This window comes from Oreochromis niloticus, linkage group LG3 (assembly GCF_001858045.2).
Source record: "Oreochromis niloticus isolate F11D_XX linkage group LG3, O_niloticus_UMD_NMBU, whole genome shotgun sequence".
NCBI classification, from domain to species: domain Eukaryota; kingdom Metazoa; phylum Chordata; class Actinopteri; order Cichliformes; family Cichlidae; genus Oreochromis; species Oreochromis niloticus.
This window is the reverse complement of record NC_031967.2, coordinates 6,610,415-6,629,186: the sequence shown is the minus strand read 5'-3', so window position 1 is coordinate 6,629,186 and position 18,772 is coordinate 6,610,415. Positions and strand designations below refer to the sequence as shown.

Below are 18,772 nucleotides of genomic sequence, written 5' to 3'. Positions count from 1 at the left end.
CAGGTTTGCCGCTGCTGAAACTAAACAGAGCTCCCTGAAAGGCTCAGCCAATCACATTGGCCATATTTGTCACATGAGGTCGGACTCCAGTAGAGAACGTAATTTAACTCTTTCTGCACCGCTGAGTGACTGAGACGCTGACAAATCTTTTTTTTTCTTTCTATCGGGTTTGGGGGTTTTTTAGAAGAAGCGATCAAATTATTGGTGGGGACATGTCCCCTCCGTCCATGCCAAATCGACGCCCTTGGTCGGGTGTATCATTCGTGGTCCAAACTATCCCGGAATTCATAGCACGGCCCAGCCAGTTCAAGTTTTCAACAATGGTCGCAGCTAGTTGTAATATTACTCTTTCTGGGTCACAAAATAAACTTTTAAGATATTTTAAGAATGTAGCTGTGTAAACTGTGTAAACGGTTGATTTTATTAAACTCCACTGAGACAGCTTCAGAAACCTGAAGGCTGGACCGTCACATTTCACAGCCTCACACTTCCGGCCTACTCGGTCTTTTAAGGATTCGGCCCATGTAGACACTGAAACCCACGTCCTCCAAAAGATGAGTTCTATATATTACGACATAGCTTGTGTGTCTTTGTCTGCGTCTCCATGTGTTTCCTGTTTTATTTTGACAGGCTCTCATCCTATGTTCAGTTTTGCTTCCTACTATCCTGTTGGCTTGATTATTTCCAGCTGTGTTCCCTGTTTTCCGCTGCTTATTGTCGTGTCGTTTATGCTGCAGTGCACCAAGATTTACACATATGAAGTTCAGACTTTCTGGTTTATAACTTTACAGCAATAAAACTCCCTCTATTTTTCAACCCATTGTGTTCTGAGTCCTGCTAATCAGCCAACCCTGACACTATCAGCATTGTAACAACTGCCAGCATAAACTGAAACATCCTTCCTCTTCTTCTTCTTTAAAATAAAGACAAAAGATAACCTTGAAATAACACTTTAAGACTAAACACGTGTGTCATCACTCTATGACCTAAACGCATTTAGCTTTGAAAGCAACACAAAACTCCCACCTCTATCACATTTATCACACTGAGAGCACCCTTCCTGGTGAACACACCATCTGCGGACATTGCAGGGCAGCAGTCATGTGCACGATGATGAACGTGATAACAGCTTTAGCTCTTTCTTGTTTCTGTAAGTTTGCTCTATTACTCTTTGACATCATTAGTTAATCTATTATTGCAATTTTAACCTGTAACAATTTAAACACAATTGCTTATTAGTAACTTTAGTAACTAGTTTAGCACCATGTTGTTTTGAAGCAATTAAACATCTCATTGTTTCCACTGTTTCAGGCTGGATTGCTGTCTCAGGTTCTGAGTTTCAGACCTCAGAGGTGCAGGCAGGTGAAAATGTCACTCTGCAGTGCACCAAGATTTTCACATATGACGTTATGACTTTCTGGTTCAGACTGGTCAACGGAACCACAGTCAACTCTATCGCTTTTATGCAAGCGTCTAGTTCAAATGTTAACTACAATGATGGATTTAAAAATGGAAAAGTTGAAATGACAAAAACAACCTCTGATGTCTTCCTCAAAATCAAACAAGTGGATGTGTCTGACTCTGGGCTGTATTTCTGTGGATTTGTCTCAGAAGGACGTCTAAATTTAAGCGTCATGCAATTAAAAGTTGGAGGTAAGATTGTTGTAAAGTCTTTGCCTCCTCATTCTTCATTTATTGCTCGTTCTGTTTTATATTATATATGCAATGTAATTATTGTCAACACGCTGTATACATAGACTGTGGTTAATTTCTATTAAGGTTATAGAAATGAGGACTAATAAAATCAAGGCTTTATTTTTTGAATAGGCACCGATGAGCCTGAGGATGACATGGACTGCATCTCTAAACGTAAGTTAACATTTCTTTTATTGTGCAGATGATTAGAAACATTTGAATGTAAAATCAATTTCAGCCGTGTCGCTTTTTACCTTTATTTTTATATTAGAAGCTCACGAAGTAGCAAAGCTGACGAGTGTCACCCTGGGTGTTCTGTCTGTTTTCCTCTTAATGCTCATCACTGGTCTGGCTGTTCAACACGGGAAGACACGTACTTTTTACTTCTACTCTATGTTTCTCATATTTGGTGAAATGTCAACCATATGAAAAAATACAAATGTTGCCACAAAAACAATAAGAGCAAAGTCTTAGCTTTTAATGTCACTGTATCGTTTACTTAATTGATGATCATGTCTTTGAATTATCAGCTAAAGAACAAGAAAATACGAATCCAGAACAATTTGAGGTGGGAGCCTTTTTATACAGTATGCTGTAATGTTTAAATATTCTGATGCTTGCACCTTTAAGCCAGTTCAGTTATTTTTATATCTGTACTTTTAATTACAGAATCTGGACCCTGGCACCCTGAAGGATCCAGCACTGCAATCAGCAGTAAAAAGACGCGGGAGGCCTGCAGCACAAAAGCAACCAGAAACTCATGTTATTTATACTTCCAACAGATAGACTCATTTTCCTGTTTGACTATGTTCGTGCTGCTTCCTGTTTTATTTCTATTTCCTGTCTACTTTCGGCTGCATCTGCATCCCATCAGCCCCTATTTGTTTTGTTTGCTACATAGACTGCCTTCCACTGTATGCAGGAAGCTGCTGTACACTGTCCTTCAACAGATATGATCAGACACTTTTTTTCAGTATGTGATTCTAGATTTTTTTGTTGTGTTTACCTCAACCTCGAACCAGCAGGAGACAGAGAGCCTGCAGTTGAGAGAGAAGTAAAATTCATGTTGTTTAAGCTGCCAGCAGATAGTAACGTGATAGTAAACTTTAAAAAGAAGCTGTGAAACCTAATCTACTTGTTTTGATTACATAATGTCAGACTTTGAAGACTTTTAGAAGAATAATGACAATTATTTAATGAAAGTGATTAAAACTGCAGCCATGCACCCTTTGAAGACAAATGTTGCAGGTAACGGACAAAGTCTGCACCAAAGGAAGATTTCAGCACTAACAACAAATATGAAATGACTTCATTACTTCAAATACTAAGAGAGACATTATTTACAAAACTCTCTTCTTGCTTGTATAGCCGGTGTGTTTCTGCGTTGTGTCTGACAAAGAAAGGTAAAAGAAAGAAAGACCTCCAAGTAAATAACTTGCTCGCTCCAGCTCCTCTCCCACAGGGGGATTGTAGAAAAATGGGAGAGGCCAAAGGGGGACACTGTATTTATAGGGTTGCACCAAAGAAGAAGAACAATGAGGAGGGGCTCTAACTGATAATGAATATAACTACAGGCTTGAAGGTCCTAACAGTCAGGTATAAAGAACATATTTTGTGTAATTATAACAATATGTAATCTATGACTGGGTTACACTGGTCTTATATGAGTAATGCAAAAACAAAAATAATTAAATCATTGGAGCTATGGTATAAGGTATGTTTCTCTGAAATTAATTCCATCAGGTTTTATATAAAACTCAAACATGATTTTAGTTTGAATACAATGACATTTGTAATTGTTTCACAGTTTCTAGTATCTTGTATGAGAAAAGAGAAGTTTTCTTTCCTGACATTTGAACAAACAGAAAGTTTGTAGCAACACTGTTTATCAACTGCTTTTAGCATTGCAATAAAACCACACACAAAAATAGTGTAACTGCTTTAACACAAAAGTTTCACATCACTCTTTCAGCTGTTTAGGTCAACTGCTTTAATGCATTTGACAAGGGTGACATGCTTTTAGAGAAAAAAAAACTGATCCAGTAAGAGGCTCTACTCTGAAGGCCAGGCTGGTTTCGTTTGACAGAAAGCAGCAAAAACTAAGTTTGGCCTCTTTGAGTATTTTAAATTGTTCCTCATACTCAATGAGCTTGTAAAGGATTACTGCAAGTATGTGTCAGACTGGGTAAGGCATGTGATGTGAAAAAAATTGACTAAGAACCAAAATCGAACTGATTTTCAGATATTTATTGAAAGATTGTTGAAGCCTTTGCAAAGACATCAATACTGCATGAACAGTCTTATCACAAGGATTAACCAAAAAGCAAAATTATAACAGCTCCTTTATACCCATTGTGTGAATACAGAGGGCATAAAGGAGCTTTCTTTTCCATGGTTGGGAATTCTCACCATCACGCTGATCCTGGTGGTGGATTTCCACAGGTGCAGACCCACCACACTAACACCAATGAACATCCGGGGAACTGACAGTGGGATAGTGGACACTTATAGGTACCTGGGTGTTCACCTGAATAATAACCTGGACTAGAGTTACAACACCGATGCTCATTACAGGAAGGGTCAGAGCAGACTCTACCTGCTGAGGAAACTAAGCTCTTTTGGCGTGCAGCAGGTGCTCCTGAAGAACTTTTTTAACTCCTAGGTGGCATCAGCCATCTTCTATGGCAGTAGTTCCCAAACTAGCGTACGTGTACCCTCGGGGGTACGCAACTGGCTGTAGGGGGTACGCGTGGGTCGGGGTTGGAGTGGGGATCACAAATTTTAAAAGCCGAAATTTGCACTAATGCAGTTTTATGTGGCTATCAAATACATGACTATATACCACCCTCTGGTGTTCAGCAAAAAAATAGCTCTGACAAAATACATGGGCGTGACTTGCCCAAATGACTGACACCTAACAGTTGAAGTTGCCTCCAAGCATTCAGTGCAGCGCGAAAATGGACAAGTGGTTAACAAGAAAAAAAGGCCCTACCACAGAGACACCGGCCACAACAACCAATCAGCTCATATCTGAAGATGCATTTTCCAGTGACCACACAGGTGATTGTTCAACAACAATGTGTTCGTCAGATTTGGATGCTAGCACGGATGTATCTGTGGTTACTAGCCAAGTGGCTAGCATAGCTGGAGCCAGTCATGTGGAAAGTGATGAAGTGTCTGATGCGGAGCGTCAAAGTGGGAGAAAGCATGACAGCTCGGACTGTAACACAACCTCATCAAAGAAGCGTAAATATGATGACAATTATATTTCGCTGGGGTTCACGTGTATAAATATTGTTGGATTTTCCTGACCACAATGTGTTATTTGTGTAAAAGTATTGTCTCAGAACTCAATGAAACCTTCACTTTTGCACAGACATTTAGAGACAAATCATCCCCATTTGAAAAATAAACCAAGAGAATATTTTGAGTGACAGCTAAAATCACTTTCAACAAGTAAAACCTGCATTCAAGTGCCAGATCTTGTGAATAAAAACAGACTACAAGCATCTTACATGGTCAGTTACAGAGTGGCTAAAACCAACAAACCCCACACTATTGTGGAGGACCTCATTCTCCCTGCTGCTTTAGATATAGTGGGGACAATGTTGGGGGAAAAGGCAAAAAAGACGATACAGTCCATTCCATCATCAAACAATACTGTCTCATGGCGCATCAATGCAATGTCAGAAAATGTTTTACAGCAGCTACTTCTGCGCATACGCCACAGTGAATTTTATGCTATACAGCTAGATGAGTCCACGGATGTGGCTGGCCTGGCGCGTCTCCTGGTATATGTGCACTACATTCATGAAGGAACCATCAAGGAGGACATGCTGTTCTGTAAACCGCTGGAAGAAAGGACAACTGCCGCAGATATTTTTCAAAAGCTGGACACATTCATGAACACACATGGACTCGTGTGGGACAGATGTGTTGGCATCTGTACTGATGGCGCACGGGCCATGACTGGGAGACACGGAGGTGTGGTTTCGCGTGTGCAAGCAGTCGCGCCAGATGCCTCTTGGGTACACTGCAGCATCCACCGAGAGGCTCTTGCTGCAAAGGGAATACCTGTCTGTTTGAAACATGTTTTGGACACGAGTGTAAAAATGGTTAACTTTGTGAAAGCCAGGCCGCTGAACTCCCGCTTATTTGCTGCGTTGTGCAATGAGATGGGCAGCGAGCATGAGACATTATTACTCCACACAGAGGTTCGCTGGCTATCTAGAGGGAAAGTGCTGACCCGTTTCTTTGAGCTGAGGGATGAACTTAAAGTATTCTTCAGTAACCATCCCTTTGAGCTGTCTGAACATTTGCATGATGAAGAGTACCTTACATGCCTGGCTTATCTGTGTGATATATTTTGTCGTCTGAACGAGCTCAATCTCGGATTACAAGGCGTTTCTGCAACTATATTCAATGTTCAAGATAAAGTTGAGGCCATGATAAAGAAGTTAAACCTTTGGAAGAACTGCATGGATACAAACAACACTGAAGTCTTTCCCGTGCTGCATGATTTTCTGTGCTCAAATGATCTCACACTATCAAAAAGTGTAAAGCGCGAATGTAACGTGCACCTTGAGGAGCTGGCGGTGCAGTTACGCCGATACTTCCCAGAGACGGACGGCTCAAATGATTGGATACGTCACCCGTTCACCGCCGTGCCTACTTCGTTATCACCGTCTGACCAGGACAGCCTAATTGAGATTGCCACAGATGGATCTCTAAAAGTTGAACACGCTCAAAAGACCCAGGCGGATTTCTGGATAGGACTGCGCACTGAACAGCCCGTGCTGGCTAAGCGCGCTGTCAAGACTGATGCCTTTCGCTACCACATACTTATGCGAAAGGGGATTTTCTGCTTTAACAAACATGAAAACAAAATACAGAGCAAGACTTTGTGTGGAAAATGATTTAAGACTCAGCCTTTCCCAAATTGAGCCAAACATTGAAGAGCTGTGTGCCTCTGCTCAAGCACATCCATCACATTAAATAAAGTTCTGTTTAATGAAAGTTCATATATGGCCTTTATGCTCTCGACAAAACGATGAATTCTTATAAATCTTTTGATACACTGGTAGTATTGAGTAGTAAAGTTCGTTATTAAAATTCTGTCATTACTAAAATATATTAATAAATTCATTTGGTGGTGAGAAATAATCGACTGTGCAGTATTTATTTTTATGCATGCGGTATTGCAATGTATTTATAGACACTAATTAAGAGTCGTTCGTAGCAGGGGGTATGCGGCTGAGGGTGACGTGTCTCAAGGGGTGCGTGGCTGGAAAAAGTTTGGGAAGCACTGTTCTATTGTGTCTCTTGGAACAGCAGGTTATCTACAGCTGAAAGGAAGTGGTTGGATAAGCTCCTCAGGAAAGCCAGCACTGTCCTAGGATGCCCCTCGACTCGGTGCAGGTGGTAGGAGACAGAAGAACTCGGGCAAAAATAGCATCTCTTTTGGACTATGTTTGCACCACATGCATGAATCTGTTGGAGAACTGGAGAGTTCCTTCAGTGACAGACTTAGACTTTATAATTATCACTACTCCCAGCAAACACATCAGTGGTGCCACAGGGGGAGATGAAACAATCAGTCACATTTATCTCTGAAGGAGTAAATAGCTGGAGCAGCCCCTCACACGCCTCCTCCACCACCGGCTGGTCCAGCTCTTCATCTACCTCCGGATGGAGCAGCCCCTTGCGCAGCTCCACCTCCACCTCCGGCAGGCCCTGGCAGGCCCGGACTTGGGATGCACAGGGGCATCATCTCACATGCAGCAGCATTGCAGACCACACCTGCCACAATGGTGGACCACCACACTCCATGTTTCTCTGTGTCTGCTTAAGTGTTTAGTTTTTGGGTTTCACTGTTGCGGGCTTGGCTCTCTTTAAAGGGAGATGGTTGGTGGGGGTGGGATGTTGGAGAGGAAAGCATGTTCATTATATATTTTTAGTGGCTAATGATTTATCAAAAGAATGAAGAATACGTGTGTTCAGGAGAAAGGTCTTATGAGCAGATAGGACAAAAACTCTGGTATGATTGGAGGACTGGTGAGTTTTTAAAACTTTGTACCAGCTGTTAAGCATGGTAACTGTAAAGTCACTTTCCAACAAACTAACATCTTGTTGTTTCTACTGCTTCAGGCTGTATTTTCTGTCTTGGGCTGTAAGTTTCAGACCACAGTGGAGTGGGTGTGATTGATTGTCCATGATGGAGAACAGTTTTTTCAGTGACCTTCTGTCCTTTGTAAGTGACATTATTTGATCATGTATTCGTAAAAAAAAAAGTACTATGGCCCATGAAATTGTAAATCAAATGGAAGTTGAAACCCAACTTTGTCATATAACAGCATGTCTTTTGTTGTCATAAAACTGTTGACTGAAGGACTCTTTGACTGTTGCTATCTGTCAGTGTTTCTATGTCTCTTATTTGATATTTTGTTTAGTTTGCTTGTTCTTCCTAGTTTAATCTTTTGTTTTTCTAGTTCTTAGTGTCTTGGTTATTTAATCTGTTCCCTTTTGTGATCTGGTTGTCTTGCTGTCGTCTCTGTTCTCGCCAGCCCGTCATGTCTATCACCCATGCCTGTTTCTTTCCCAAGTGTCAAGCCTGTGTGTCTTGGTTTGCGTCTCCATGTGTTTCCTGTTTTATTTGACAGGCTCTCATCCTGTGTTCAGTTTTGCTTCCTACTATCCTGTTAGTTTGATTATTTCCAGCTGTGTTCCCTGTTTTCCTCTGCTTATTGTTGTGTCATTCATGTTGCTCTGTTTCCTTGTTCCCCTTGTTTCCATCGCTACTCCTTGTTCGTAGCTTGTGGATTCTAGCTTTTTGTTTCCAGTTCTTAGTTTCTAGTTTAAGAGTTTTGTGTTTAGCTATAGTTTCTAACTTTACAGCAATAAAAGTCCCTCCATTTGTTCAACCCTTTATGTTCTGAGTCCTTCATTTGGGTCCAACCTTTGCCTGCCAAACAGCCAACCCTGACACTATCAGCATTGTAACAACAACCACCTTTTTAATAATGCATGTTTTTAAAGCTGAGAAGAAATGAAACATCACTCTTGTTCTTCTTTTTTAAAATAAAGACAAAAAATAACCTTGAAATAACACTTTAAGACTAAGCGCGTGTATCATGACTCTATGACCTAAACGCATTTAGCTTTGAAAGCAACACAAAACTCCCACCTCTATCACATTTATCACACTGAGAGCACCCTTCCTGGTGAACACACCATCTGCGGACATTGCAGGGCAGCAGTCATGTGCACGATGATGAACGTGATAACAGCTTTAGCTCTTTCTTGTTTCTGTAAGTTTGCTCTATTAGTCTTTGACATCATTAGTTAATCTATTACTGCATTTTTAACCTATAATAATTTAAACACATTTGCTTATTAGTAACTTTACACTAACAAGTTTAGCATCATGTTCCTTTGAAGCAATTAAACATCTCGTTGTTTCCACTGTTTCAGGCTGGATTGCTGTCTCAGGTTCTGAGTTTCAGACCTCAGAGGTGCAGGCAGGTGAAAATGTCACTCTGCAGTGCACCAAGATTTCCAAAAGTTTCGTTATGACTTTCTGGTTCAGACTGGTCAGCAGAACCACAGTCAGCTCTATCGCTGTTATGTTAAAGTCTACAAGTGTTAATTACAATGCTGAATTTCAAAATGGAAAATGTGAAATGACACAAAACACCTCTGATGTCTTTCTCAAAATCAAACAAGTGGATGTGTCTGAGTCTGGGCTGTATTTCTGTGGATTTCTCTCAGAAGGACGTCTAAATTTAACCGTCATGCAATTAAAGGTTGAAGGTAAGATTATTGTAAAGTCTTTGCCTCCTCATTCTTCGGTTATTGCTCTTTTGTTTATATCACATATGCAATGTAATTATTGTCAACACTCTGTATACATAGACTATGGTGGTTATAGGTTAAGATAAATATAGAAATGAGGACTAATAAAATCAAGGCTTTATTTTTGAATAGGCACCGATGAGCCTCAGGATGACATGGACTGCATCTCTCAACGTAAGTTAACATTTCTTTTATTGTGCAGATGATTAGAAACATTTGAATGTAAAATCAATTTCAGCCGTGTCGCTTTTTACCTTTATTTTTATATTAGAGGCTCACGAAGTAGCAAAGCTGACGAGTGTCACCCTGGGTGTTCTGTCTGTTTTCCTCTTAATGGTCATCTCTGGTCTGGTTGTTCAAAACATGAAACTTCAGACGGGTACTTTTTACAGCTACAAAATTGCTCTTATAATCTTTACTCTTCACAAATGTATAATTGGTTTATGAAATAGAGTAACACTACATTGTTTTTTGTGGATCAGCAAATAAAGAAGAACAGAATCTGGACCAAAGCACAGTGAGTCAATATAAAAATGTACTTTTACATGACATTGCCAATTACATATCGTATTAATTATAATTATAATAAATAAACACTGACTTTCACAGAATCATGGATCTGATGAGGTGAACTATGCTGCAGTGACAGTTCGACCAAAGCCAAAAAGAAGAGAGATCGAGCCGAATGTGATCTATGCTTCCACCAGATAGAATCAGCAGGCGACTTGAACTGACTGATGATGTTATCATGACTTATTGGGGAAATGAAAAACTCTTGTTAAAAAAATAAAACTAACTTTGCTGTGACGAACCAATGCTAACTGATTTTTGTATGTGTTTTCCTGTTAATTCTCAGTTCTTACTTCGTCCATCAAAGTCTATTTAGCCAAACAAACACGTGACATGATTTTTAATCAAATGGAAATCTGGAAAAATCTTCACACAACCTGAACGGAAACAGCTGATACTTGCTGACTATAAAAGTTTTTGAAAAATAAAGACTACATTCATGTGGAACATGGATATAACTGTGACTGGATACTGTATGTATTATCTTATGCTATTATATGTCTTGATCAAAAGACAAAACAACACAAAATTATACTTCCTCTTCCTGAAAAAGACCTTCTGTTTTTTATTACTGCTGACTACACATTCATATGAATTTCCTCTGGTTGAAACCTTGCTATCTATGCAGATAAAAATCAGCTGAGTTTTCTCAGCTTGTCCTTGCTGTTGGTGACTTAGCAAAAGTTCTGGCAGCTTCCATTTTTGTTTACCAAAAATTAGCCTCAAGATCAATAAATTGGTGATGGTTTCAGTTGACTTATTTTACTTATTGTATTATTAACCATAAAAAACTGAACATTGGCTATGAATATTCAAATCAGATTCATGGCTCTGACGGCCCAAAATATGCTGCAGCGACATTTCGACCAAAGCAAAAAGAAGAGCGATCGAGACAGATATGATCTATGCTGCCAACAGACGGACTCACTATGTAACTGGAAATGATGCTGTATCATATTAATGATATGATGCAGCAATTCTAACTCTGCAGTGAAGAAACAATGCTACTGTAATTGTACATTTGTATGTTCTGTTATATTAATTCTCAATATTTTCTTGCTCATTTAAAATCTTTGTCGCCAAACAAACGAGATGCTAAATGTCTTGAACAAACAGAACATATATAAATAAAATAAAGACCAGTTAATATGAATACATTTGAAACTCTTTCACCAGACGTTTAAAATACAACGTAGTTGAAAGTAAACTGTTTGTTGCGTCTGCTTGTTTCAGACTGTATATCTGTGTCAACTGAAGCGCTCAAGAAATCAGTACAAACACACAAACTGTTTGTGTGTAGTTTGTCACAGTGTGTCTGCTTGCAAAAGGTACAGCTGCTGCATTTCCCAGGGAGAAAAAAAAGTGTGAGATAATTTTACTCAGACATGGTAAATGGCCTGGTTCTTATATAACGCTTTTCTATTCTGAGAACTCAAAGTGCTTTATACAACTTGCCTCATTCACACATTCAAAAAAGCACTTCCTCCAGGTAAGTGCTTTCTATCTAACATTCATATACATTCATACATATAGACACACAGAGCAACTCGACCAAGGATACTTTGGAGCGAGGTTATGTTTAAAGGTAAGGACGCCTTAGTGACATTGGATAATACATAATTTTTAAATCAGGTATTGGATCTTTACAGTATTTGAAGTTATGTCTTTTTTATATTGTAAAACATCCAAAAAATAAACTGAGGTGTGTACTTACTCTGTATGAAACAGAAGCATGGATACTTATTCAAAATGAGGCCTGGATAAAATAGGTCTTATCTTTGCCAAACGCCTTGAATGATAAAAAGTGGACTTGACAGTAGCCCTAATTTGAGTGTCTAATTTAATGATAATAGTAAGAACAGCCTGCCCTATGCTAGGCAAAATCTCCTTAAAAAACAATGGCGGGACAGGGTCATTTGGAGAACCAGAGGACCTCAGATGGCCAAACACATCCTCTAAAGAAGAAAGGGTCACAGGCTCAAACTGGTCAAAAACAGCAGAGCAAGGGATCGAGACAGAGGGGTCAGACTCGGGGGCAGAGATGAGAGGCTGCTGTCACGAGTTCAAAATATTGGGAATGGATACAAGTGGAAAACCAAAATAACAACACTGGTCCGGCCGGGTTGAGTCAAACGATGATTTTAATGAACACACGTGTGGGAGATGAACACTGCATGCAGACAGCATAAGATCTCAAAATGGTGGAGCATTGCTCAAACTCTTATAGCCTCTAGTGGCCCCCACTTAGTCATAAAAGCCTAAACATTCACATTCTTTCTCTCACACGGCGCCTAAGCTATGACCTTGACTCCCTGTTTATCTGCTCCTGCTGGGATGGGGCAGAAAACATCTCCAGTATATTCTGCTCTCTTCTAATCAGCCAAATAAGATCATGACTCTCTGAAAGCAGTATTTCTTATAACTCAGCCATATAATGCATCATAAAACAATATCATTCAATCACAATAAATCAGCAGTCTAATGTAATGCAAATCAGTTCAACAAATGTAATAGTTATCACCTTCTTCTAATTCAGGAGAATAATGCAAACTAAAACTACATAATATTTCACAATCTAGTTTCACAATATAATAATCTTACAATTCCCCCTTACAATTCCCACCTACACCTCATAATCCAGTTTTGCGAGGTCCATTGCTTCTTCTTAAATCTAAGGCCCTCTGTCCCCCTTTAACGAGTGGACCCCATGTATAATGACTTCTATGTTAGCGCATATCAGATGCAACACAAACTAAATTTACAACAACAACACAGTTTTGGAGAAATTTTATGTTTGGAGTCAAATTATAAGAATTCAAATCAAATCTATGGTTTTATCACCCCCATCGGGGCTTACCTTTCTCACTTTTGATATTTCTCCCTCAAATATTCGCAATTTCCCTCCTTTGGCGGCGAAAAGCTGTTGGTGTGGTCAAGTGGGTGCTATAGGAAACAAAAGCTCAGGACAGAACAGTCATCAGTCATGTACTTCATACAGAATTTGCATATATCAGCACGGTGGCACGGTGGTTACCACTGTTGCGGCACAGCAAGAAGGTCCTGAGTTCAATTCCACCATCAGGCCGGGGTCTTTCTGTGTGGAATTTGCATGTTCTCCCCGTGTTTGCGTGGGTTCTCTCCGGGTACTCTGGCTTCCTTCCACCGTCCAAAGACATGCAGCTTGTGGGGATAGGTTAATTGGATAATCCAAATTACCACTAGGTGTGAATGTGAGTGCGAATGGTTGTCTGTCCCTGTGTGTTAGCCCTACGACAGACTGGCGACCTGTCCAGGGTGTACCCCGCCTCTCGCCCTATGACAGCTGGGATAGGCTCCAGCGCCCCCTGCGACCCTGAAAAGGATAAGCGGAAGCGAATGGATGGATGGATGATTTCATATTAATCCTCTGAGTGTAGTGGTACCTTTTAATTTGAATTTATCAAAAGAAAGTTATAAAATACACTAAACACAATAAGTTTTCTTTCTTCACTTTGCTCTTGTTCTTTTGCAGTACCCCATCCTATCATATGACCCTGCTGGCTATATTCTACCTTTTAAATTCCTGACCGTTTCAAGAAAGAACCTAATTTACATGGACCAGTGTTTGTTATTACATATCTCTATTCTGAATGTGAAGTTTTCCATTTCCCTGTTATTCATACATATTATTAAAGTTTTGGCTTTTTCTCTATAAAAGTTAATTGACTTTTTACAGTGGCCTGCTATGGTTAATAATAACATGTTCAGTCATTAGTAAAATCAAACCTTTCCTTCACTGTAGCCTTTGACATTCCCCAACATTTTTAAGGTGGATATAATGTAATGCCTTCAATGGAAACACAGCTAATACAACACAATTTTCTTAATGCAAACATCAGTAACTCAAAATTAGCAACCAAAGGGTTAAGTCTGCGGCTCCACACTCTCATGTGAAGCTACATTCTCCCCCTCCAGTCTCTGTTATCTTCCTACAAAAACAAGGCAAGACAAAACATCCACCCTTTCCTTCACAGGCTGGGTGAATTGTCTGTCGACATTTATTAATCCTAAAGTTGGTGCAGTCTTTATCTCAGTCTCAAGTCAGTTAAAACTTTTAGTCGTCAGTCCAGTTACATGCATACATTCACACACATTCATACCAGATATTGCTGATAATGGAGTCTCATGCGCAACCTATTCGAGTATCCATCACCAGCAAGATGACGTCATCATTTTAAAGGAAAACAGTTCCTTGTTTTCTGGACTGGATTGACTCGCTGCAATCCTTTTAGGCTCAGGACTTCTCATGTGATCAATGTCCCATATAAGTGAATTTCTCCAAAGCCCATTATAATCATCGAGAAAAACACTTTGCAACTGTTTGCAGTAAGAATATTTCATAGCGCTTTAAATTTCAATCTGTTAGGCCTGGTTTAAAGAGCTGATTGTTAAATCATGAACTCACAAAATATCAAAATATCACCACCGGTGGATCACACCTCTCCGATTTTCTTATCTCAGTGCACTGTAACAAAAGCAAAAACAAACGTAACCAATCAAATACTATTAAAATAACTCTTACTAGGGCCCGTTGCAGACATGTTCAAGCATAAAACCATCTCTCTCTCTCTTAGAGAAAGAAAACAACCCAAACCTCACTGATAAAATCAACCTAATGCTAAGCAAAACCCAAAACTCAGCCAAAGATTCACAGGAAAGTTATTTGCTTCCTGCTGAGACAATATTGTGTAGGAATGAGAACCTCAGGTACCGTAACACCTTTTGTTCCTCCTTGAATTAAATCTCAATCACAGAAAATGCGGTGCTCCAAAGTAAAACTCACACCATTAGTTCATCATTTTCACTCTGTACCACTGCTCCTCACCAGGCTTTGTGAAGCACAGTAAACAATTCAGTCGAGGCCTTGAGCCATAAACAGACATCACGCACAGACATTGTTTTCATAACCAAACTTCTTTAGACCCTGTCCCTTAAATCTACACAAATGCCCTCTGGGTGACATAAAACACATTTAACCAATAAACAATCAATGGCTTCTTGTTGTTGTAACAGATTCTGTATGTGGGTGTGTGTGTGTGCAGCATTTTGAGTATCAGCATAAGCATTTGTTAGCAAAGCATTCTTCATTGCATCAGCATGTGTGTGTATCACTCTTCATTGCACAAGCGTGTGCATGTGTATGTGTGTGGATCACTTCTCAGTGAATCAGCATTTCGATTTAGGTGTGTGTGTGTGTGTGTGTGTGTGTGTCATTTCTCACCCAATCAACGACGGCATATGTGTTCATATGTGTATTTCTCTTCATTCTGAGTCAGTGTATGTAGATGTGTGTGTTCGTGTGTGTTTGTGTTCATCACTTTCCTGTTCTGGTGTTCTGGGTAAACCACGGCCTGAAGCGTGCCTTGGGGTCCTGCCCTCCTCCATTTCAGTCTGTTTGCCACCCTTGCTGCTGTTCAAAGTTCAGTCTGTCCTGGTTCTGGCCCCAAATCAGACAGTCCTTTTCTCCAGTGTCCATGTTCACCGCAGGTGAAACCTGCATCTTCTCCTTGTCCAGCTCCTCCTGAGCCATGCTCAGTTTCTGCTCTGATGCCTTGAACTCTTACTGGGAGCAGAAACCTCAGTCTTTTCCGTACACGTCATATTGAAGTTTATTCATGTTTTCCTTGCTTTGCTCCAAGGCCTTCTGCAGCTCTGCTGTCCGGCTCTTCTCAGAGGTCAGCTCCTGGCCGAGCCCCGACACCTGTGCCTTCAGCTTATTTTATTCTTGTGCTTTTGTCCATTCTCAGGTGCCTCCTGACCTCAGTTACTCCTCCTGTCTCTGGCACACCCTTTTTGCTGCCCGATCATCCGTGTTGGTCCATCACTGTCCTGCACAGTGTTAAATGCAGAGTTATCAAGGTCAGCATTATGTTGCTCGGCCCCACTTTTCATTCGGGCCTACTGGGCATCTCGTCACAGCTCTGTCAGCTGAAGCTGTCTGGAAATTTCCCCCGTGTAGTGAAACGGGCCTTGGGTTTAACGCTCTCCGTCTCTGCTGCATGAGATCGCTTTCCTGCAGCACTGTTGACATTTTCAGATTGCTGTTGTGGGTCCAGCTGTTGCAGCATTTGGTCAGGGTCACGTCAAAGATGGTAGAGGGGAGAGCAGGAGTCCAGGTCAGCCTCGGCTTTCCGGGCCGGCAAAGCAGCCTGTAATTAAAAATAAAGAGAAAAAACAAAAACAAAACAAAAACACATACGAACAGGAAAATGATGTTGTTTTGGCTGTGTTATTCAGAGAGGGGAGAAACACCAGGCCAGGCCCTGTGTCAGCCTTCTCTCCCCATTTTTTTGTTTTTTCTCACCATATAATCAACTCATAACCCACCAAGTTGACAGGACAACACAGGTACATGTTAAAATTTTTAAGATCACGTTTAAAAGCACAAAAATAAATTTTCCTTCATTCAGTAATCACTTGTATTAATCAATCAGCAGAAAACATCTCACAATTTGACTCTCTTAACCACTAAATTTGTTGTATCATCACTGGTTGGTCATACCAGCCTCTTTCTTTTTGAAGTTAAGTTGTTGTCCTGCAACCCAGAGAGTTTATTTGTTAGCAATGGATAAACTTCATCATTTAACAACAGGTGTATGTTAATTTTCGCTGCTCTAACCTTGCTGGAAAATCTTCACGTGTTCATGAGTCTAAGCTGTTTTTTCATTACGTGTGTGCGTTTGTAGGTGGGTTATTTTAACTTTTTCTCAAACAAGGCATTTCTCTAACAGGTGCCTTTCTCATACATTTCTCTGGTTGTGTGTGTGTTTTTATTTTTTTTCCCAAATTTTGATTTCCCACCTTAAATAACAGCATTCCTTGTCTTCAGCCAGGAGTTAGAGCTTGCTTGTGAGATTCAGGGACACATGGTGCTATCAACAATTCAGCCAAAAACTTGCCTGAACATCTCCAGTGATGTTAACCTATAACTTTCTTCCGACCGCTGCATGTGGAGAATTGGTCCAGGTCTGCTTGCACCTACAGATACCAAAACTGAGACATTTTCATTATTATCATCAGTGTTTCACCGACCCGTTTCTCTCTCTCCGGTCAGAAATACCAATTTATATCATGTATTTAAGTGTTCATGTTAATGTTGTGTGTAAGCTGCTACTTTATCGCATCTGTATTTTATAATCAGGTTTAATTCATGCATCTTTTCACTGAGCTGTGGATTCAAACTGTCTCGCTTCTGATACTTTCCAAAAATAATTAAACATGTAACAATTTGTGCATGTGTGTTTTCTATTCATTAATGTAATTGTTAGTTAGTTTCTCTCTTTATTTTACCTTCTTTTGTTTACCTCTTTGTTGTCATGTGGTGGACATCTCTAAACCATCATAAGTTCAGCCTTCAATTTCAATCCAATTATGTCCTGTACGCCCGCCCTCGAACTCGTCCGGGCTTGACCTCTGACTGTTCCCTGTCCCTTTTCTTCTCACAGTGTCCTGTGTGGCCTTAAAATCTCCAGCAACTACAGTCACCAATTCAGCGGTTTCTTCTTCTCTGTCTTCCTTGTAGGTAGGTAGGTTAACTCCCGGCCTGGCAAAATAACAGCCAGTGGCTTCAAACATTCATGTCACTTGTCAGGTTTCCAGCTTGTAATTCAAAGCTCATATTCCATACATGCTGCTGCTTGACCTTTCAGTGTTATAGGTCAGTTGCGCTGTTGTTCACTCTTCACATCCACAATGTTCTGTCGGTCTTCATCAAGACATTAATTGTCCTTTAAGCTTCTTCTCAGGGTGGGGACAAAGTGAGAGGTCAAGCTGTAAAATTTTGAGCCAACGCTTGGCCTGTTTGTCGTCCCAATTCTGTTAATCTATCCTTTTCCCCTGTACTCAGGTTTCCAGGTTGAGAGAAATCCACCTGTATTAACACACTCAAACATTCAATTAGTATTTCTTTACTGAAAACATCCATTTGCTTCATCTGGCTAGATTTTACTCTCTCTCTCTCTTCGTGCATACCTCACACAGTCCGGCAGTTGCCTTTTATGGGCATGCAGAGTTCCTGTCACACACACACAGTTACTCACACCCAGCGGCTGCAAAGCCGTCTCCCTATCACAGACACACTCAGCCACAATCATCGGCTCCTCAATATAAATGTATCAAACCAGTAGTAATTATCCCTAGAAACACACACACCCTCAAGAAAATTCACTGTATTTAATCATTTATTCGTACTCACTGTGACAAATGCAATTCATCTAAACAATATCCGCAATACGTGAAATTTGAATTCGGCACGACCCCGAAATAAGCATGCCTTTTATCTAAATAAAATGAAATTACTACACCACATCTAGTGCTGAAATTCGTTCTTGATCACACCCTATATTATGATAAAACCAAAAGTAAAACAAATGTAACTGCTTATATTATTTAACTGAAATAAGAACCACTTAAAAATCTTATAAATCCTGCTTCACACCACAAAAATGAAACAAATCATTCCCGCATTTATCACTCAAACTCCTCCACTCAATCTTACACAAAACCCTTCTTTCACACCAAACTCTCTCATTTTATGTTACAAAGACGTCTTATATTTACAAGCACTCTCAGGCCTGACAGCTTAGCGCCTACACAATTTCGACAAATTTATCATAAC

The 18,772-nt window shown here is 40.2% G+C and overlaps 2 protein-coding genes across 4 annotated transcripts; both read left to right on the top strand.

The window, feature by feature from the left end:
- The first annotated feature begins 997 nt into the window (after window positions 1-997).
- Window positions 998-3,605, top strand: LOC109196229 (uncharacterized). Of its 2 annotated transcripts, none has more exons than XM_019349902.2 (6): window positions 998-1,150; window positions 1,312-1,653; window positions 1,828-1,869; window positions 1,967-2,068; window positions 2,226-2,263; window positions 2,365-3,605. In XM_019349902.2, exons 1-6 carry the CDS (start codon window positions 1,102-1,104, stop codon window positions 2,479-2,481), a joined length of 690 nt encoding a protein of 229 aa, XP_019205447.1. In that variant the 5' UTR covers window positions 998-1,101; the 3' UTR covers window positions 2,482-3,605. The 2 variants fall into 2 exon arrangements, with proteins under 2 accessions (XP_019205447.1, XP_025761870.1); XM_025906085.1 differs by having other exon boundaries at window positions 1,306-1,653.
- A 5,226-nt stretch (window positions 3,606-8,831) lies between these two features.
- Window positions 8,832-10,696, top strand: LOC112846520 (uncharacterized). Of its 2 annotated transcripts, none has more exons than XM_025906088.1 (6): window positions 8,832-9,002; window positions 9,166-9,504; window positions 9,679-9,720; window positions 9,818-9,925; window positions 10,029-10,063; window positions 10,156-10,696. In XM_025906088.1, the coding sequence occupies exons 1-6, from the start codon at window positions 8,954-8,956 to the stop codon at window positions 10,255-10,257; spliced, it is 675 nt and encodes a 224-aa protein (XP_025761873.1). In that variant the 5' UTR covers window positions 8,832-8,953; the 3' UTR covers window positions 10,258-10,696. The 2 variants fall into 2 exon arrangements, with proteins under 2 accessions (XP_025761873.1, XP_025761872.1); XM_025906087.1 differs by having other exon boundaries at window positions 9,160-9,504.
- The last annotated feature ends 8,076 nt before the right edge of the window (window positions 10,697-18,772 follow it).

Coding starts and splice junctions, on each gene's coding strand:
- LOC109196229 (XM_025906085.1), top strand. CDS start 1,102: ATGTGCACGATGATGAACGTGATAACAGCTTTAGCTCTTTCTTGTTTC. Junction 1,870..1,966: donor CATGGACTGCATCTCTAAAC/GTAAGTTAACAT, acceptor TTTTTATATTAG/AAGCTCACGAAGTAGCAAAG. Junction 2,069..2,225: donor TGTTCAACACGGGAAGACAC/GTACTTTTTACT, acceptor TTGAATTATCAG/CTAAAGAACAAGAAAATACG.
- LOC112846520 (XM_025906087.1), top strand. CDS start 8,954: ATGTGCACGATGATGAACGTGATAACAGCTTTAGCTCTTTCTTGTTTC. Junction 9,505..9,678: donor CATGCAATTAAAGGTTGAAG/GTAAGATTATTG, acceptor ATTTTTGAATAG/GCACCGATGAGCCTCAGGAT. Junction 9,721..9,817: donor CATGGACTGCATCTCTCAAC/GTAAGTTAACAT, acceptor TTTTTATATTAG/AGGCTCACGAAGTAGCAAAG.